This window comes from Ceratotherium simum, chromosome 3 (genome assembly GCF_057802395.1).
Source record: "Ceratotherium simum simum isolate JZ-2026a chromosome 3, ASM5780239v1, whole genome shotgun sequence".
NCBI lineage: Eukaryota > Metazoa > Chordata > Mammalia > Perissodactyla > Rhinocerotidae > Ceratotherium > Ceratotherium simum.
In genome coordinates this window covers 1,629,182-1,651,784 of record NC_141902.1, presented here as the reverse complement: position 1 = coordinate 1,651,784, position 22,603 = coordinate 1,629,182, and the positions used below count along the sequence as shown (strand labels likewise).

Sequence of the window (22,603 nt, the reverse complement as noted above, 5' to 3'; positions counted from 1 at the left end):
TGGATGTTAACTAGACTTATTATGGTGATCATTTCACAATACTATATACAAATAGCTGATCGTTATATTGTACACCTGAAACTATACAATGTTGTATGACAATTATACCTCAACAAAAAAAAGAAAAGAATATTTACTGACCTAGAAAATGTCCTTTATGTAATGCTGGTGAGGAACAGCATGCAGTACATGTAGTATATGCTAACTCTGTAAAATGTTTACATGTATGCACAGGAGGAAAATGGGAGGAAATATACTAAAAGGCAATAACAGTTCTCTCTGGGTGATAGAATAATGGATTATTTTTATTTTCTTCTTTATACATTCCTGAATTTTCTATTCTTTTTTTTTTTTTGTGAGGGAGATCAGCCCTGACCTAACATCCATGCCAATCCTCCTCTTTTTGCTGAGCAAGACTGGCCCTGGGCTAACATCCGTGCCCGTCTTCCTCCACTCCACGTGGGACGCTGCCACAGCATGGCCTAACAAGTGGCGCATCGGTATGCGCCCAGGACCCAAACCCCAGCCGTCAGCAGCAGAGCGTGCGCACCTAACCGCTACGACACGGGTCCAGCCCCCTGAATTTTCTATTCTTTGCGGTTAACCTGAGTGCAATACCAATGCTAATACTTTTTTTTAAAGATCCCATCAAGAAAAAAAAAAAAGAAACTTTTAGGATATCAAAATAATAGAATTGTTTCAGGTTTTATATAGTAGTTTTGTTTTCAAAGCAAGTTACTCAGCATATTTTAAAACAGCCTTCAGACAGAGGTGTTAAAAAAATAAGCATTAGGCTAAGGCCAGAATCATTAAACCTAAATCAACCAGCCAGAGAACGGCTGACATACAAAATATCATTATCCCAGATATTACTGAATAGCCCCCAAAAACCAATAAATACTTTCCTAATCAAATTCTCATAAAAGCTAAAATTGAAGTTCAAATATTTTACTGTAATCTTAAAAGAAAATTACTTTAACACTGTCAGTGTGTCTTCCAACTTTTGAATGTGTACATTTCAAATTTTATTTAGCAACAAAACTATTACATCAAACTCATCTTTAAATAACCTCCACTGGAATTTAATATAACCATATCAGAGATGGCCTACTGCCCCAACAACATATAAAGAAGATTTCTTTTGGAAGAAGGGAAACCAGGAAGAAAATATGGAAAATGCTTTTAAGTCCTGTCTTTATGACCTGCACAATGAAAGTGTTCAAAAATTGTTTTGAGGGTTTTAATACATACCAGGCTCCAATTTGATAATTTTTACTGCAGCCAACTCTCCCGTATGTATATTTCTGGCCTAAAATGAAAATGAAAATAAAATTTTTAACAAGTGTGTTAACTACATGAGAGTTACATGGTACTATGTTAACTAGTTGCTTATCCATCATGCTTTTAACAAAAGCAAAAAACAAAATTTTTATTTCCAATGAGTATACTCATTTTCCCATTAAAGAAAAATATAGAAAAGATACACACATACACAAAAATTTACCTTTAGTCTCACCACACAAAAACAGCCACTGTTTAAAATTTTGGCGTACTTCCTCCAAGACTTTTCTTTATACTTGAGTTAATACTTTTCTTATTTAAAAAAAATACTCATGGTTTTTATATATTTTATAAAGACAGTCATAGGTCATTAAAGGAAAATAAATCATCTGTATCTTACCACCCAGAGAAAAAAGAGTTAACATTTAGTGTATGTGTTTTCTTTTTTGCCCTGTGTGTGCGTGCATGTGTGTGCATGTGTGCGTGTGTGCATGTGAGTGTGTATGTGCTGTAGCAAAAAATGATGCCACAGCAGTCTTCTACAACATGATTTGCAATGCTGCCTAATTTTCCATTGATGGGATATATAATTTATTTAATTAATCTGCTATTGTTGGATACTCAGAATTTTAATATTATTTTGCAATTAGAAGGATAATTATATCTTAGCTTTATATCTATCCACAGCCTTGATTATTTCCTTCAGATAAATTCCTAGAAGAAAAACTATTTACTACTTAACAAAATATCTTGGACAGACTTACTATAATTAGTGCTGCAATGATTATCACTGCAAATATTTTAGCACATATCAGACTTTATCAGTAAGGCAATCTACAAGTATAATTGTTAGGTCAATAGATATGTGGATTTAAAATGGATATATTGCCATATTGCTCTAAAAAAAAAATGTGAATTTATACTCCCACCACCTTGGATGTTAAATCTGTATCCGCCAAGTTCTACCGTAGGTACAAATTTTTATTCCGTTTTTGAAATTATGTACTTTCTCTGTGCTATACATATTTTAAATGGCAAATTAATAGTCTCTATAATCATTCTTCCTTACTGCTAGACACTAAGGGTGTTAACACAGTCGTTTCATTATTTAAGATTATTTCTTTCAAATGGATTCTCAAGTATGAAATTACTAGGTCAAAGGGTATGAATAAGAACATTTAAGGCCATCAACACATACTGTCTAAAAGCCCTGGGCCATTATACTGTCATCACTAATATGAACGCTCATTTTCACTGCACCCAGTGGCATACCACATGTGGAAATGCAATTCAGTAATTTACAACATCTTTCACTTACTATATTAGATTCGAAAGTGAACTTTCAAACTTGGCATAAAAAATAAGGAGTGTATGATAAAACAGGAAAGTATGATTATACTAATTTTCTGGATAGGATAAGTCACGTTACCAGAGGAAACAGGAAAAGCAAAAGGGAAAGGAACAGAAGGATGACAAAGAATGTACGAAGAGAGCCTTAGAGACGACATCCAGAGGGTAAGAAAAAGAAAAGAATGGGGAGAGGGATACAGAGGGAAAGTCACAAACAGAAGGAAGACAAAAAAAAAAGGATTTTCTACAGCACAAGTCTCGAATATTCTGGATGAGAAGTTCATGTTTTCCTCATCTACTCTGGTCAGTAGGTAAGGAGGGGTCTCAGGGAGAGAGAACAGACTTTTAGCTTCCCCCATCATCAACGAACACACTTAGAGGAATGGGAACAGGTAGCCAGCAGCCACACACCATTCCTATCCTCTCCTCTTTCTTGCCCTTGGACAAAAGACTTGTCTGTTAGCCTCAGGTCTTGTCCCAGTTCCTAAGAGCTTTCAGCACTGTAATCTCTCTTGAGTTACAGAAAGTTACGTCTATATAGATTTAGGCTGCCCACTGCTCAACATTTCACATGCCAGTGAGATTCAGGTACAGAAAGCATGGCCAGAAGTTACAGAATAAGTAATGATAACTGACCTCCTGGGAATCTTATTCAGTGGGTTATAGATGTGTGTTAGAAGACAAATTCCATAATAATGATGGCAATTACATTTGGAATGCTTTATAGTTTGGAGGAACTTTCATATTCTTTACTTAATTCTATTTATTTAAAAACAAAAAAGACTTAGTTCAGTAGAGTTAAGTGACTTGCCAAGGCCATCCTGCTGACAGGGGCAAGAGTCAGAGTTAGAACCCAAGAACTGTATTCTGATGTCATGGTTTCATTGCTCCTTTCAATATATGAGAATTCATTTTCTAAATGCGACTGGCTCACATGAATATTAGCTAGTTAAGGACTTATTCAAGTCACCATATGCAATTGCTCTGCAAATTCTGTTATTCCATTTCCTAAACCTCTCTTGAATACATCTCCTCTACTCCTCCATTGCTTGTTTTGTAAATAAAGTTTTAAAAAAATAAATGCAACAGGTACTAGAGAAAAGTATTAATTGCATAATAGATCTCAGGGGTACTTTTGTTGAAAATAAATTTACAAAGTAATATACTAATCATCTTTTACATTAAATTAACAGTTATTTCCTATGATGATTTTCAATGTAAAGGAATGTGAACTCCTATATATCTAAAGTCTTAAAGAAATAATTTGAGAGATGAATTTGATCCCAAGAAAAATATTATTAAATACTCTAAAAAAAGTTAACAAATGAAAGTCAATAGCCTTCCAACACGTTTAACTTTTAAGGCTCCTGTATTATAATCCAGCAACATCTCCACTTCTATCCCTAATGTCGGTACATTTTCTGGTTTTCCCTCCTTCTCCATCCCCCTAACTGATAATTTAAAAAAATTCACTGGAATCCTAGAAAACAGAAAAACATCTACGGACATAAAGTGGAAGTCTACATATTGAGAAGAAAGATTTAAGTATGAGAGAGATGGCACAAGAAAGTAACATATATGTATACTCACAAATAGGGATAGTTGAACCATTCAAGGTTCTAAAATTCAGGTAAGGAATGCCATGTTTAACTCATGCGACAGTGATAGATGCTGACACATCTCCACAACAAAATACCTTCAGCCTATTCATTACACCAGTTTTCCAAGCACAACAGGCATTAGTGCAATGCACTCTGCCAGTCACTGGAAACCAAAAGAAAAAATATGAATCTAAATGTCCCAATTACAGATTATCAAACAAGTGCCAACAACCTGAAAAGATCTAATATGCTACCCTGAGAGTCCGGAACAATTAATTCTGGTTTCAGTCAGATTAATCCTCTTCCCCTCCCCCTTAGTCAATTCAGACTTGTCCTTCAGAATGTAATTTAGGAATCACCTCCTCTAGGAAGTCTTGCCTGATATCCCAAGGCTGGATTAAATGTGTTCTCTTCTTAGCCCTGGGCATGATTCTTTGAAGGACGGTGCCTTAGGTAGATGGCTCTATAAATTTGTTGAATGGACAATTATGATTGTAGGAAGGTTATTACTGTCTTTACTTAAAAAACAAGAATAAAATATTAAAATCCTCTGCAACTAGGAAGTGCTATGACATTGACAATATACTGTTTTAAATGGTCTTTTTATTTATGTTGATTCATTTTCAATTTTTATTACTATGAATTAAATAAAGCATTTTGGAGAAAAAAATTTATTTGTAAAAAATTGCTACAAAATAATATTTTGTTTTTAAAAATTCAAATAATATAAAATAAGTAAAAGATGACAGTACCCCTCCTTCCTAATCCCATCCCCCTGAGGTAACTACTATTAAGTTTAGAGTATAGCCTTTTAATTAGGTTGATGCTTAAAAACACATATACTGACAGTTTGACAGTTTCTTACAAAGCTAAACATAGTATTACCATATGATCCAGCAATCCCCATTTCTAAACATTTACCCAATTAAGTTAAAAACTTATGTCCACACAAAAACCTGCACAAAAATATTTACAGCAGGCTTTATTCATAATTGCCAAAACTGGAGCAATCAAGATCTCTTTCAGTAGGTAAATGGATAAACAAACTGGGGTACATCCTTACACTGGAACATTATTCAGTGATAAAAAGAAATGAGCCATCAAGCCATGAAAAGACATAGAAGAACCTTAAATGCATATTGCCTAGTGAAAGAAGCCAGTCTGACAAGGCTACATCCTATGATTCCAATTCTATGACATTCTGGAAAAGGCCAAGCTACAGAGAGAGTAAAAAGAACAACAGCTGCCAGGGGTTTGGGCGGAGAGGGATGGACACATGAAGCACTTCGTAGGGTGGTGAAACTATTCTGTGTGATACTGTAATGGTGAATACACATCAGCATGCATCTGTCAAAACCCACAGAACGTACAACACAAAGAGTGAATCTTAATGTAAACTATGGACTACAAAAATAATTTATCAATATTGGTTCAATAATTGTAATAAATATTCCACACTAACGCAAGACGTTAATAAAAGGGGAAACTCTGTGGGTGGTTGGGTGGGAGTGTGGATGAATGTAACTCTACGTACTATCTGCTCAATTATTCTATAAATCTAAAACTGTACTAAAAATTAAGTCTATTAATTATTTTAAAAATACAGATAAAATTATTTAAGTATATAGACACTTTCAGACACGTTTATGAGTCAATTTTTATGATAAGAATCAACACAAATATGTTGTGTTTCAATTTAATAGAACCAAAATGAAGACGAAAGGACCAAGCACACCTTCATTTTTTTTTTTTTTTTTTTAGAGATTCTGAGGGGCTCAGAAAGGAACAGATCATTGGAAGATTTGAACAACAACTACAGAAAAAAATAAAGACAGTATTTTACAATTCAGCCAAAACATATTATATATACTTACAGAAGTAAAAAGTAAAGAAAAGAAAATGAGCTATAACTCCCACTGATAGGATAAATACTTAAATGTCAGTCTCCATTTTGAAGACATGTTTCTGTTTTCTCCAAATGAAGAACCGATGGGCAAATGTTCGTACTCTGTAATTTTCCAGCTGGATTTTTAAAACAGAAAGCAGTACCAGGCTCTTTTATAATGAAAGGCAAAGAGGCTTTCAGAAAAAAAGATCTTCTAAACAGAGACTTTACAGATCCAATTTACTAAAGAGATCTTTCAGAAATCTAACTATGCAATTTCACACTATAATCCAGAAGAGTTATAGACACTACTGGTTTTTGAAACCCAACATTTCCCTCCAACAAGTTAAATGTGATATTCTCAAGTATTTTTGGTTTTAACTTGAACACACAAGAATATGAAGATCCTGCATTATGTTGAACAAAAGGAACTAATAGAAGAACCACAGCACCTCTCCAAAAAGGATCTAAATATATTTCTGATTCCTAATCATTTTAGTAGGTTACTGGTATACACTAATATTCAGACTTAAGAGTGTACTAAACACCCAGAAATCGCATAAAGTATTTTACTATAGTATATCTCTTATTTAATCAGTAGTTTAAATTACTGAGTGGAAAAAGATAAACTAATAATAAATGAGGTCAATGTCATTACAGAATCCATAAAAGAGCCTTTCCAAAAGTTAAATTAAGTTTCTATTCTTATTGTCAATGCATTTCCCTTTAATCTCTTAATTAATGTGTCCAAGTCAATTTACTACTGGAGAAGTACTTTAACTCAAACTCTTTTCCTGTCTTGGATTTTTTTTTTTTGTGAGGAAGATCGGCCCTGAGCTAACATCTGCCAATCCTCCTCTTTTGTTTTTTTTGGCTGAGGAAGACTGGCCCTGGGCTAACATCCATGCCCATCTTCCTCCACTTTATACGGGATGCTGCCACAGCATGGCTTGACAAGCGGTGCGTCAGTGCACACCCGGGATCTGAACCTGCGAACCACGGGCCGCCACAGCAGAGTGCGTGCACTTAATCGATTGCGCCACCAGGCCGGCCCCGAGAATTTTTTTAAACTAGGGTAAAAAATGAAACTGGCAAGTGATGACAGTCATCTAAAAGCTATGGCAACCAAGAGGGTCACCACGAAGATAAGTGAGGGCAGCTCTTGTGCTCCACTTCACTATTCTTCACCTTAGGCCCCTCATGCTATCCCCAGTTAACTTCCTTCCAGCACATTTTTAGGATCACAAAATTCTTCCATGAAGCCAACTGAGGGCATCAGTTTTAAATATGTCCCCTTCCTCCAAAAATATTCCTTAACATAACAACAGAAAATCCAGATGTCTCAATATTTAACAAGCTATCTCTAGCGGCCAGTGACTACTCCTCAGAGTCAGAACTACATATCCCAGATTTAAGAACATGAACTACAATACAAAACTAGCAGCCCAGCATCTATAAGGTTTGAAGAACGCAAAGCAGCCAGTATGTCCACAAAAGAAGTAAACGGTCAATCATGTCACAGCCTATAAAACCTCTATACCTGATTCTTTATGGAACATTGTTTTCGACTGGTTCATTCATCAACAAATGTTACTGAATACTTACTTATGCTAGGCACTGTTGCTGATACTGGGGATGTGATAAAACAAAACAGTTCCTGTCTTCAGAGAGCTTTTATCAGCTGGAGACAGGGAAGTGAAGAGTAAACACAATATAGTGTGAGAAATGCTCTCAAAGGTGATACAAGACAACACACGAGGGTTCTGAGCCTGTCAAAGCCGGCTAGAGAAAGCTTCCAAGAAAAATTAAATCTAAGCTGAGACCTGATGAGAGACTTTCCTGGGAGGGGGAGTGGGTAAGGGAAAACGGCAGAATTCCACGCAAAAGTATAAAAATAGGAGAAAACATGGGTGTTTCAAAGAAGTAAAATTATCTTGCATTAAGGGAACATTAAGCATGTAAAGAGGGGATGGTGAGAGAGAAGAGTCCTTTGAGGCTCAGGACAGATTGTATCACTTACTATCCTCCTGTAGCTACCACCTACTAACATCTTGGTCACCCCTCTTGGTTCATTTAAGACTCTATGGCCCCTGGCTTGCAGTCTTTCTCTCCACCCTTCTCCTGCTACCATTCTTAGAGACTTCTACATCCAGATCTCCTCTCTAACTCTTCATTCCTTGATTTCCTATCTGAATCTTGACTTCAAACATTGTACTTCCTGATCGTGACCTCCTATCCTTTCAGCTCACTTTCTCTAGTCCAACCATTCCAGCCATTCTTCCACCTTATCAACCAATGCATTCCCTTACAACTACCAATTACCTCTCTCAATTCCTCTCATCCTCCCTTAACTGTCAGGGTTCCATGGTCCATCACTCCATTTATAATCATTCTCTTGCAGACATCCTTAACTTCCTTTCCCCTCTTTCCCTCCGTCACACTAGCCTGGCAAAATCCTAATCTGATTAAACCCAATTATCCAGTAATTCCATACTGGTACTGAATAGCTAAATGTTACTAGAAAAAAATTACAAAATTGTGCTAACTGGTCTTAATTTCAAAGCATAACACAAATCTAAAACTATAACTTCTCCACTAGGTTTGATTTTCTACTCTTCATAAGGACTATTTTACTCCTTTCTCTTTAAACCTTCGATAATGCCTCAGCCTCTTTGTTACTCCCTCTTCTCCTACCTATTCTGACTAATGATGGAATTTCACCTTTTCTTTATCTAACATTCTCCGATGTAGTCCTATGGCTTTAACAATCATGTCCAGGACAAATCTCTCCTCACTTAGCTCTCGACTCCTAAATCCATGGAAACCTGACAGGCATCTCAACCTTAACACATCTAACACAGAACACCCGGTTATCCCTGCGCCACAATCCCATTCATCCCCACACCTTCCCAATCTAAATAAAATTTACTGCAACCACCCAGTTGCTTAAATCCAAAACCCAAGGCCATTCATTCCTTTCCTTCATATTCTTCACATATGAAATATCAGCAAACCCTGATGGCTTAAAAATATAAACCAAATCCATTCACTCCCCTCTACCTCCTCTGCTATACTCTAGTCCAACCTTGTCTCCATCAGGAAATGGCAAACTATTTAACGTGAAATACAAAGAAATAGCAAGTCAAGGATAACTCCTAGTTTCTGGATTGCACAACTGAGTAGACAGTGTGGTCCCATTCGCTAAGATGACAAACATAAGAAGATGGACACATTTCATGAGGGGAGGGGGAGGGCAGTGAAGGGGCATAGATGAGGGGCTCAGATTTGGACACATGTATTTAAATTTTAAGTTCCTATGTAAAACTAACTGGTCATATCCTGTAAGCCATTTAATAGACAGCTCTTGAAGCTCAAGAGCTAAGCTGACTGGAGACAGATTTGGGTGTTATCAACATTACTGAATACAGTAGGCAAATGAGATATCTTAGGAAGAGTATGTAGAGTTAGAAGAAAAGAGAGTCAATAACAGAATCCTAAAAAATCACCCACATTTAAGGGATCATGAAAATAGAGAAAACTAAAGCTAAAACTACTCCAGAGATACTGTTCTATTAGAATCCCAATTTGGAGGAACTTTTGGAAATCATCTAATTCAATCTCCTTTCTAAAAAGCAATTCTTTTCCACTTAGTCTACGGAGGTCATTTGGTCAACCTGATACATTCATTTTTAGGATAACTTTAGTTGTATAAAGGCTTTTTTATGATAGGAAAAATCTACTTTCCTATAATTTCTCCTCAGGGGTTCTAGTTTTGGTTTGTGAGATAATACTGATTTAGTCTATTCCTCCTACTATGACAAAGCGCAGATATCTAAATTCATTAATTTATTCAGTAAGTATTTATTGAGTCCCTACAGTCAAGGGGCCTAGGTTCTAATTTTAACCTTGTTCAGATAAAAATATAAAAGCTCCCTTCTACCTATGGATGAAAAATGCTAATTTCTTCAACATGCCACATACAGATTCCAGACCCTTCCCACCATCCTGGTTACTATTTACTTTGACTATGTGCTCAAAGTCTGATGTCCAACAAAATGACAGTAGTTAAAATATTAGATTCATGACGTTAAAGGTGACTTTTCTTTTTTCACCTTTCTATAAAGTTATGATACTTTTAAAATTGAAAAACAAATGTTGAAAGTGTTATAGTCAAAACAGAATGTAATACTTTATCCTCTGAGAAGAGCAAAGTAAAGTGCTTCATTTTACTCCTATTATAAATCCTTTAGGAAAAAGAGAGGTTATAAACACTACTAATATAATATAAAGTTATGTAAATTTCAAGGAAACCACTTTCAATAAGATTATCAAATTTATGTGAACAGTACATAATAAGAAGAGGAGCCACTTACAGCATTTCCTCCACATGAAATTTAAAATAAAGACTAGCCACTCCTTATTGTAACATTCACTGAGCACCTCTTATGCATCAGGTACTTTAGGTATGAGAGCAGTACTGTTTAGGTGACAGCAAAGAATTACAAAGATGTACTTGCCCTGTTTTGAGTTTCAATGGGACAGATTTTAGATCAATACAGGAAAGTTTTCTATAGAACTTAAAAAGGAACCAACGGCTTCTAAACACAGTATGTCCTTATTATTTAAATAAGTTAAGTGACCATTTGTCAAAGATAGAGAAGGGGATATATGCACTGTGTGAGCAGTCCCTGCCAGCTCCCAACTCCTTAATTTTTGTGGAGCAGTTATTTCCAAGCTGTCTTCCACACACATTGACACAGGTCTGGACACGGCTACCTCAGCCATGGAAGGAGGCTGTATTGCAGGGTCTTCCCACTACGAGGCAGACATTCAGAGCCTGAGGCCTTCCCGTTAGGGTGACCCCAAATCTGTCCACATGACTTACATCTCAGGACACACTGAAGCCTTAGTCTGTTAGGACACTTACTTATCTCTGAAAAGAGTTTTCCTAATACAGATCGATTTCACCAAAAGGAGAGTTCCTGAGGATTACTTACATTAAACTAATTATCTGGAGGTCTTGATGGCAAAGGAAAGGGAGAAAAGGGCTTGAGTTAACATTAAAATAGGTAGGGAAGATATGAACTCTCAATCACTGTTTGTGGGTGCAATTTTTGGGGGGAATAATTGGTCAAAATTCACTAAAACCTTAACTTAGAAAATTTAATTCTAGAAATTTACATAAAGAAATAATTAAGGATGTGTGAAAAGAATTTGTTCAAGGATACTGATCATAGCACTGCTTATAGTAGGGAAATACTGGAGAAAATCCACTTGTTCAACAGTAATGGATTAAAAATTCTACAGTGATACAAGGAAATAATACACAAATATTAAATGTGTATATTTACTGACATAAAAAGTTGTTTTTGATATATTGTTAAATGAAAAAAAGTACTATATCAAATACATATACTATATACACATTCATTTATTCCTATATCATAGTTTTCTAAAATGAACACATATTACTTAAAATGTATTTTAAAAATAAAAGGTAGGAAAGAAGGCTATCTATCTGAGGCAAGGAAGAGAGAGGCAAAATAGGAAGGTGAGTCCTACCCAAGGATCTATGCTACCACAGAGAGAGCGACAGGAAATTAGTCCTCGGAAAAAACGGTAAGGGACTCAAGCATCTCCACTGTCTACTACAATTAGGAGCGAAAAAGCTTAAAATGCAAAAGTTATTAGTAAGTTATTCAAAGTTCTATCTATTCAAATACATTAATTCACGCTCACATCAGATTGGCCCGATATTGGTAAGAAGCATGGTTAAGACAGAGGGGCAAGAAGGGCCAGGGCACCTAAAAAGGGCTGCATGTGTGTAAGAAGTAGCACATTGGTCCCCAGGGCAAAGCTGAAGGTCACACCCTTCTCAGGCAGCCCTGTTTACCACAAAGTAGACAGAAGCACACAGAGGAACTAGCTAATGCTGCAGGAGGCAGGCTGTTCCATCTGCCTGAAATAATTAACATTTTGTTTATTTTAATTTATAATAGCATTACAAAATCTAGCTTATGGGACTCCATTAATCCAGGGAACAATAACCATAAGTTCTAAAGTTCCAACAAAATGAGGGCAAGAGAAGGCACAGCAGGAAGGATGTCCAACAACCAAGAGAAGGGCAGTCTCCTGTTTTAGTTATTTACATTGTAGGGCCATAGGAGCGGCAAAGCGAGCCTGGACTCTGACCTGGACAACTGAGGGTAACAGTAACGACCAGAGGTCAAGAAAAGTGCCTCTGAAAACTGGTGCTGAGACCTGAGGCTTACATGCACATTCAAATCAGTCCAAAAATCCCCACCTCTCAGCAGAGGCTCGAGGCTGCCAAGTCTCATCTCACCATTTGACCATAATTTGTATAGAGCTTATTATGTGCTAGGCAATGTGGTAAAGGCCCTGTGCACAGCAATGGATTGAACGATGCAGTTCTGAGGCAGCATGGTACAGCAGAGAGAACAGAGATTACAGAGTCAGAAGATCTGCATTCAAGTCCTCATAGTGCCATCTACTAACCGTAAGATCTAGGGCAAATGTTAAGTTTCTTCTTGGGTAAACTAGAGATGATAATACATCTGTCCCCTGACCACATAGGATTATTATGAGAAACAAATAATAAACTGGTTATGAAAGAGCTAAACAAATATTAGTCACTCTTAGTCATTTTAATCCGATTTCATTTTTATAAAAATGTTGGAAGGTGGGTATGACTCACGGGCCCAAACACCTCCAAGGACAGACCAGGCTACCAGCCTGGCTTCCCACATCTTCTCAAAATCTCAGTGGGAGATTATGACATTTAACAGAAACAGAGCTACATTAGACCTAAATTCATCTTGCCCTTTTCAGAGAGCTATCTACTTTCTCTAACTTAAAGAGTACTTCACACAACTGGAAAGCAATAGCCTTCTGATAACACTCAAACATGTACGAATACTCCAACTCGTCCAACAGAGCCAAGTCAAAGAGCCCGCTCCAATTTATCTGATCTTGGACTAAATTCTCAAATTGACAACAAAGGCTTGAAAACACAAGTACCATTTGTTAATAAGCTTCATGTTTCTCTTCCTGTGTATTTGGTCTGAAACCACAATTTAGAGTTTAGAAGTGAAACTTTTCATAAATCTTGAAAGCAACACTAGAATAAGAAATCTAAGTAATCTGCATTCTATCCCATTTGTCTTCACCAAAAACACTGGAAATGATGGTTAAAGTGAAAATGCTGAACCTATGTAAATAAAAATAAACTAGATGTATTACAAGCCTAAGGCAGAGGCTGTATCTACAAGTCAACTTTGAACTAGAATTTATGTACCTGGGCTAGTGATGGATGGCCGCACTCTATGCCTATCTTCACCAAGATGAAAATATTTTAAAGACTTCTTTTATATTTTTCAAAACATTTCTATGAAAGTAGAAAAAAGTTTTTAAATAATTTGCCTCCAGCCATGGTCCAGAGCTTCACACCTACCACCAGAACCATGTTCTCTTTTCAGGCAGTCACAAAATAAGCCTACTTCTGCACAGTAAGGAAAATAAATACTAAATAACAGTTTAACCATACAATTTATAAAATACTAAACATCCATAATAGTAACACTTCATCCTAATAAAACGCTTTATTTTTTACAGTAACCTTATGCCATATTTAACGTAACATCTAATTAAATAACTTTTAATAAGATATCCACTAGCTTAATAAAAAATGTAATTTCAAATAAGATTTTTGAAACACAGTCCTTCTTATTTTCTGCTGTTAACCAAATATTTTTCTAAGTTATTCACTCTCTCTCATTGGAACATGAAAACCCAATAGTCTTTCATGTCAGACTCCCAGGACATAGAAAGGATAGTATGTTCACATAGTTAAACTGTATTAGTATCAAAGAAAAAGAGAAAGCGGGTGATGTTTAGATATCAAATGTCAGAGAAATAACAAGCAGCATATATACATCCATTCTCTATCACCTTCAGATTTGGGGCCATTAGGCATGTCAACAGACTTTATTTTATTAGCATTTAAAGATTAGAGAACACTGGTAGAGACAGAGTAGAAGCAACTACATATCCTTTGTTTACAAAATTACGCTTTTAAAAAATAACATACGAATGGGTCACCTACACCCAAGTGCTGAACTTAACTAAAATCACGATGACCTGTGCTCCTGCAGTAGCCAATGAAATGCAATGAATGTAATGACTGTGTCTTAGTTCTAATTCCTGACCCTAAGCTTACAATCTAGCTGTTCTGGTGATTCAGTGAGAGAGAGAGAGATTGAAGACTTCCTCTGATTACCCAGGTAGCCACGTGTCGAACTCCCTCACTTGGCTCAAGTCTTTGCTCAAATCTAACGTTCTTCATGGGGCCTTCCCTGACCATCCACGTGTAATTCCCCAACCTGCCTCCCCCACCCCACCCTGGCAATCCTAATCCCCTTTAACCTGTTCAACTTTTTTCTTCTTTCTATATCTTTACTCACCTTCTAACATAGCATACAACTTATTAATTATGTTTATTGTTTACTGCCTCCCTCCCTCCCCACTAGAATGTAAATTCCTTGAGGCAAGAATCTTTCTGAACTACTTTGTTCACTGACATATCCCAAGGCCCGAGAACAGTGTCTGGCACATAAAAGGCCCTCTATAAATATTGGTTGAATATTACCTTTCCACCCTGTCATCCCACTGCTTCATCCCAGCTCCCCATTCATCAATGTGCCTCATCCTAACCATACTTAGACGGACACAACTGGGGCTGGAAATCGATGGAGGCTCTACTTCCAAGAGGGAGAGAGGGAGGGAGACAGAGTAGGAGGGAGGGAGGGAAGAAAGGAAGGAAGAAGGAAGCTTTAAATTTATCCCTTCTCTTGGTCCCTAAAAATCTCATCCTAAATTTTGCCTTTAATCTCCTTTCTAAATTCTCAGTTCCTCCCAAATTCTTTGTCTTCATTTTCTTCTCTATGGAATTCCTTCTCTAAACTCAGCAACACTTCTGGTCACTTGGGTGATAAGACACACTTAAAGAAGAATAACTGACAGCTGTAATCAATCAGTCTCAATGGAAGGAGAAAAACAGAAACAGTGGAAGAAACATTTGTGCATCTCCTTTTTCCCTTCACAGCTAAGCTGCTTTAAGGTGTGCTCTACATTTCCTCCACTTCCTCACCTACCATTCACACTCAACTCGCTTGCTCTTAATGAACCCTTCCAACTCCTTACTTACAAGACCACTAGGTTGCTCACACCTTCAAAACATAGTTATTGAGCACATACTATGTGCTAGGCACCATGCTAGGCTAGCTGATTCAGCAGCAAACACAAGGTCCCTGTTCTCAAGCAGTTTGAGTAGAGCGGGAAGACTGACAGCAACAATGATGAGTGACAAATGAGTATTATGGTAAGAAATCATACAGCAGACAGATATGACCTTATCTAAGGGACAGAAAAGGCCTCCTTGAAAATGTGATGTTTAAAAAGAAACCCAAAGAGTAGGAGATAGACAGACAAAAGAGAAGAAGAGTGTTCTAGGAAAAGGAAGTAATACCTGCAAAAACCTGAAGGACAGAGAGTAGAGTGCATATAAAGAACTGAAAGAAGTTCAGCAGGACTAGTGTGTCAGGATAGGCAGGGCCTTAAAAGGCATATTATTCCAAGACTTTATTCTATGGGCAAGTGGAATAAAGGGAGAATGACACAAAACCTCAGATTTATATTTTTTTGGAAGATCAATACATTTTCCTTATTGCAGTCAGAGCGGAAGGGAACAAGAATGGTGCAGGAGGTGAGAAAGATGAACTCTTGAAACTCTTGATTTCTATGAAAAGAATTTCTTCATAACTCTTTTGTTTCTTCTCAGACATCTTCAATATACTATTTTCTTCTGCCCCTACTGGAAGACTACCACCTTTCCCCAACTCTCCTACAAACTTTCCTGGGTGACCTCACCTATACTTCACAGGTACCACTCCATAAACTGATGATGACTCCCAAACCTGTGTCCCAGTCCAGCTCTCTCAAGGCCAGAGCCCCACTTCCTACTATCTATTAGATATATCCACCTATGCAATGCCATATGTCCAAAATCAAACACAAGATCCAGACTCCACAAATTTGCTATTTCCTAATTCTGTTGATGGCACCAATGTAGTCATCCAAGCCAGAAATTCTAAATGCCATTGATTACCTATTTTTTCCCACATCGATCACCAGGCAATTTTGGTCATCTTCTAAATATGACTCAAATCCATCCCTTCCTTTCATCTCCAGGACCAGTGTCTAAATTTAGGCTTGCATAAACTCTCATCTGGATTATTGAGGAACTGGGCTCTATAATTCCCACAATGTGTCTAATCCATCCTCTACATCATGAGAGATTCCCTCCTAAAGTGCTTCTTCAGTTTACAGGAAGAAGACCAAATTCTTTGACATGACATACAAGGTCCATTATCTGGTCCTTTTCTGCCAGAAAATAGCCTGTGTTCTCCACTCATGACATCTCTGCCAGGTTTGGTCACACCAAACTTGGAATGCAGATGCAGATCCCTCAAAACTCATGGTGGTTTCTCAAGATGCCAGGTGTCTACACACACTATTCCCACAGACTGGAATATCTTTCCCATTTTGTCCACCTGGAAATCACCCTGAATTCTTTTAAAATCCAGTTAATGCCCCTCCTCTGTTAATCTTCCTTGGTTCACATCACAGTTCTCTCCTTTCCTCCCCCCATCCCCAATGGAGACAGAGTTGGGCATTTCTTTCACTTCACTTCTACTATGCACTTACCAAATTATGACTATTTACATGTCTATTTTCCTCATTAAATTATATGTTCCTTGTTGACAGTGTACTTTCTCGTGTTTGCATCCCCATACCCTAACACACAGTTGGCACTCAATAAATATTTCTTGAATTAATGAATGTTTACATAACTGTGGTGATGTATTAAGCTTTGTCTCTACACAATGGGACCCTGGGATATGCTTCAAAGTGCCTAAAGCTATTTCAGAATTGTGACTTGTGGCTTGGAGAGAAAGGGAGGGTATACAGAACAGAGGGATTCACTACAGTGGACCCAGTTCATCCAGCACCCAGAGGAACTCACAGAAGTGATAAGACTACATGACAAAGATTTCTACACAAATTATAACATTATTTATAATTGCAAAAAAATCTAAAAATTAGAAACAACAAATATGAGAGTTAGAATGACTAAGTAAATGAGGGTTTGTTCAACAGGTCCTTTAAAAATGGTATTTTTGAAGAATATTTAATGACCAGGGAAAATGGTGGTCATTCAAATCAAGTTGAAAAAAGAGATACATCATGATTCAAATTTTATAAAAAGCTATTTTTAGAAACATACTGGTTTAAAAACATTTAGGAAAAAAGCCTGAAGTACACTATAATTAACTATTAACAGTATTTATCACTGGGTAATTTTCTGCAACTAATGTCATTCAACATATATTTACTCAGCAACTATCTGCCTGCTACTGTTCCTGTCCTCCTGGAGCTAAACACGTTATACTTTTATAATCAATCAGAAAAAGCAATACAGTTTAGAAAAAAATGCATGGGACTGCCCACTCTAAATGTGTATTCCACAAAAGGTAAAAAAGATTCCTAGAACTTCTCTGGAATCTAGGTTGGGAACAATTTTGATACAAATATCTGGATAAAGACCACCCAAATGTCTTGCACTGTGCTTGTGGACTGTATTATGATACTACAATTGCCTAGATCTCTGTGGACAAAAGGTAGGAGAGCCCCTAAATCTCCAAACTTCCTTTTCCTATTAGCAGATTTAAAAATCAACAGTAATTACAAATAAAATTTGCTCAGTTGAAATTTAATCCTTCATCCACCTTCCATCACATTCTTTTCTCTTCTGTGTTTCTTTCCCCTCCACCGTTTCTTGCTCTCACCCTCATTTATTTAAAAGAATCTTTATATTCCTCTTCCCTCAACCACAGAACAGCCAGATTGAGCTATCTCTTCTTGGGGATTCTCAGCAAGACAGGAGCTTCAGAGGGGAATCTGTGGTTTTGAAGAACACAAAAATAATTCACAAAGAATCTCAAAGCTGTAGTCCTTTGAAAGCTCCTGCTTCATAAGATACCTCAGGTGTAAAAAAAAAGTAGGGATAATATCTGATAATCTCAGCAACTAATTTACCTTCATTATTCTTCACTGTCATTATTTTACTAGTTTATATCACTGATTGAAAATACTTCTAAAACTTCCTCGGATTTTCAGCTCATCAAAAACACAATGATAAATAGCAAAATTACTCTAACTGCTCTGAGCTTTAAAAACTTTAGCACTACAGTTTGAATGTTACATGTTTTTAGTCATAGGAGAGGAGAAAGGAGAAAATATACACTGACAAAATTCTGTAGGACTTAGAGCGCTGAAAATGGATATGCAATGAAACAGTCTTCCGGAAATATTTTTCCTAGAGAACTCAAATAATTAAAATTTGTAATAAAAATATATATGCAGGATATCATAATAGGCATTACAGGAATACATAGAGTATTAAATGCTAACTTAAAGTTGTGATGTCAAAAGCATATGCCCAAAGAACTAGGTGACAGAATTAGTGATATGCATTCATTCATTCATCAAGTTTTTGGAAAGCACTTACTCCGTGCCAGGCATAATTCTAGGTGCTATTAGAGACAGACCAGTGACAAAAACAGATAAAACTTCTGCCCTCATGGAGTATGTTAGTGGACTAAGACAGATAATAAACAAGAAAAAATAAGTAAAACATTCTGTTAGATGGTGATAAGCGCAAAGGAAAAAACAAGGTAGGAAAAAAGATGGAGACGGTGTAAAAGGAAGGAGGGAAGGGAGCAAGGCCTGTGGCTGGCAGAGGAAAGCCACTCTGAGCAGAGGGAATAGCAGGAACCCAGGCCCAGAGTTGGGAAGATACTTGTTACGCCGAAGGAAGAGCAAGCAGGCCAGTGCGGCTAGACCAGAAGAAGGAGGAGAGAGCAGTAGATGAGGGAGATGAGCGGAGGGGTTGGAGGAGCATCTGCGTAAGGCTTTCGTGGACAGGCAGGATAGCCACAGGTGGAAACGGTGGTGGGAGGTGATCCCAGGTAATCAGAACAAAGGAAAACAAAAGACAAGGAACCAGGGTTTTGAGAATGTTTAGGAATCAGAGGCTAGCCTACTGCGGAATGAGTATACATGTAAGTGTGAGGATAGGGGATCGTGAGGGGGTGTATGATAAATATTCAGTCTTGGATTGTCTGTTTAGCAGCTGTGGAAGAAAGACACAGGGCAGAGAGGCACCAGGGTGAAAGGCAAGCACTAGCTGCCCCTTTAAATATAACCCTTTGCTTTCCCTGGCAAGAATAAAATACTGCTCGAGAGAGTTGCTTTAGCTGTTATATTTACAAAGAAAAAAGGTGGAGGTCTTGGGATTTTTGTGGGGAAAACAGTTTAAGCACTTTGTTGTAGAAGGGAGGAGAGAAAATATACAAGAACTGGAGTTTAGACTATTGTAGTATTAACATGAACTGAACTGAACTGGTCTAACACATAGTGAATCATAAGCCGAAGACGACTAAAAAGTGGGACTGAAAAGGCAAACAGGCATTTCAATTTTTGAAAGAGCATTCCACAAGATGGCTAACCTACGGATAAACAATTAAGCGTTAACTACCTCTAATTCTACTTAAAGAAGAGGATTCTGTTATAGTTGTCCACTTTGAATTCAAAGGTATTCACAAGGCAAGAGCTGGGACCTTCCTCACAATTCAACGCCCCACACCTAGAACAGTGGTGTTCTACTTAGCAAATTCAAATGCCTGCTGAAGGAATAAAAAGCCTGCCCATTACAGTCCATCTCGGCAGAATCAAACAGTGCCAGAGCTGTCATAACACCACCTTGAATTGTTACTGTTAAAAGGAAGGATATTAAACAAAAGCGGAAAAGCAGGAAGAAGGGATGTTTTCCTTCCATATTACCTACCACCTGTGCAGAACAACCTACCCCAGAGAGTCTACTGGTTCATCACCCACATGACACAAGGCCATTTCAGCTACATGCAGGGTGTTGTTTGGAATAATGGGGTACACATCATGATTAAATTCAATAAACAAAGCTGTTGCAAAATCAAAGGAAATTTCCCTTACTATACACATGAGTTGCACTAACACTCCCTTTTTGGAACAGAGAACAAAAAGCATAAGGCAATCTGAAACAATCTCTTTCCTTGATCCTTCAAGAACTCAGTGGATTTAGGGAATTGGGTTGCTTCTCTATGATTTTTTTTTTAATTCCCAATTAAGAGTAACTCACTCTCATCATTTGTCTCAAACAATGCAAAAGAGCACAATTTAAAAGACAGCAGCTCTTCTCCGCTCTTGGTCATGGATGTTACTAATCCCAGAGAAAGGAACTCCTCAAGTCGAAGAAAGAAATCATCCGTCAGAGACGAACGATGAAACTCCTGCCAGAAACGCCTCTCTCCACACACAATGTTTTGACCCGGTATTAGACTGCGTACAGTTAATGAGACAGGGTTCCACACGACTTTTTAAATCAAGCTCATCCATTTAAGCAAGCGCTGTTTTCAATGCACATATCGGAGAGTCCGGTCATCCGCGAGCGCTCCTCCGCGCTGGCTCCGCAGGCCGGCCGACCCCCGGGAACCGGCGCGCAGGCCTCCACCGCGGAGCGCGGCCGGCCCCGCGGGGCTAGCGGCCAGGGCGCCGCGCAGCGAGGCCGCCCCCGCCGGAGGCCACGGTGGCCGCCCGCCCCCCTCGGGGCCGCCGGGCCGCGCCTACCTTGTATACGTCCCCGTAGGTGCCGCTGCCCACCCGCTGCACCAGCTCGTAGTCTTGCTGCGGGTTCCGCCGCAGGATGTCGGCGCCAGGCCGCGCCGGGGCCTCCATCTTCGCGCGGCCCGGCCGGCGGCTAGCCCGACGCCCGATCCGGCCCGATCCGATCCGCGGCCGCTAACGAGACGAGGCGGTGCCGCTTCCCAACATGGAGCCTCCGCCGGCACGAGGACGAGCAAAGGCTGCGACGGAGGCGGGCCCGAGGGTGCCCGCCCGCCCGCGCGGCCTCCCCGCCCGCCGGTACCTGAGGGGCCGCCGCTCCGTCGGCGCCGCCCGCCCCCCTCCTCGCCGGCGCCGCCCGCCCCGCCCCCCCGCGCCGCCGCACGTCCCCGCCTGCGTCACCCGGACACGCGCTCCCAGCCCGCCTGGGTCTGCGCCGCGGCCGTCCGAGCCAGAGCCTCCCTCCGCGGGCCCAGACTGCCGCCCCGAGGCCGGGCCGGGACACGACACCCGCCCACGCCGCGCCCGCGCCCGCGCCCGCGCCGCTCGCTCGGACGGGGCCGCCTCCGGCGCCGTCGGGTCACTGGGGATGGGGGGAGGTGGGGGTGAGGGAGACATGGGGCGAGGGGACGGGACGCCGCCCCGGGTTCCGTCGGGTCACTCGGGGTGAGGGGGACACGGGGGCGAGGGGACGGGACGCCGCCCCGGGTTCCGTCGGGTCACTCGGGTGAGGGGGACACGGGGGCGAGGGGACGGGACGCCGCCCCGGGTTCCGTTGGGTCACTCGGGTGAGGGGGACAAGGGAGCGAGAGGACAGGACGTCGCCGGGGTTCCGCGGGCAGGTAGCCGGTGGCCGGCGCCCGGGAGGAGGCGCCCGAGTGCGCCCCCCGGCGGGGCCGGCCGTTCCCACAGCCCCGGCACAGCCTGTCCTCCAGCCAGTGTCCCCACACATGTCCGAGGCCCGAATCCGGGGACGTCTCCGAGCCCGGTGGGCACGCGAGTGTCGGCGCCTGCTGCTCCGCTAACTGCGTCAGGAGCTCCGCAGGGGCCGGAACAGGGTCAGGACGCAGCCTGGTCCGGCCCGGCCGCTCCCTCAGCGTGAGGTCTGGGGCACGACGTCGTGTTGGGCAGTGTCTCGACATCCTTATCTGCAGCTGGAAGAAGATAAGGGTTTGCATCTGATGCCCGAGAAAGTGTTTATAAAGCATTTTACAGGATTAGAAGGAGGGTTATCAAACAGAAGAGGTTTTAAAATACCTCACAGTGCACAGAATATGGAACAGGAGTTCAGGCAAGTCATTGGGCTGGTGTTTCACAAACTGTTCTGCAGTTTCGGTTCCAGTCTTGTTCTGAAGGTAGAAATAAAGTTGCCAGATTTATGTACACTGGCACAGTTATTTCTAGAGCCCAGTAGAGGTTTTGAACAGAAAAGCCAGATAACACTCAGCCAATGCGTTAGTGGCTGAGAAGTCACACAGAGCAAGTGGCAGATGTTGGCTTGTGGCTTGGAACGTCCAGTTCAATTCTGTTCTTGGGCAATATACTCCTTGTTGTTGATCATTGTAATCAATGGTATAATGTAGAAATTAGATTCATACCTTAACAGGACAGGGAATATATGTATTTTCTTGTGCTCCATGCACAAAAGGCACTTATTTAGGGAACATAAGTAATCTTAGACTTACGTGCT

At 39.8% G+C, this 22,603-nt stretch overlaps 1 protein-coding gene across 1 annotated transcript in view; it reads right to left on the bottom strand.

Annotated features, from left to right (window-relative positions):
• MAP4K5 (mitogen-activated protein kinase kinase kinase kinase 5) overlaps positions 1-21,203 on the bottom strand; it is a 110,540-nt gene extending 89,337 nt beyond the window's left edge. Inside the window, exons 1-2 of the mRNA XM_087421820.1 lie at positions 20,920-21,203; positions 1,252-1,309 (exon numbers count right to left, since the gene is read on the bottom strand). Coding sequence (XP_087277946.1) covers positions 1,252-1,309; positions 20,920-21,027 — 166 coding nt within the window. The 5' untranslated portion in view covers positions 21,028-21,203. The remainder of the gene's footprint in view (positions 1-1,251; positions 1,310-20,919) is intronic.
• Positions 21,204-22,603: the final 1,400 nt, after the last annotated feature.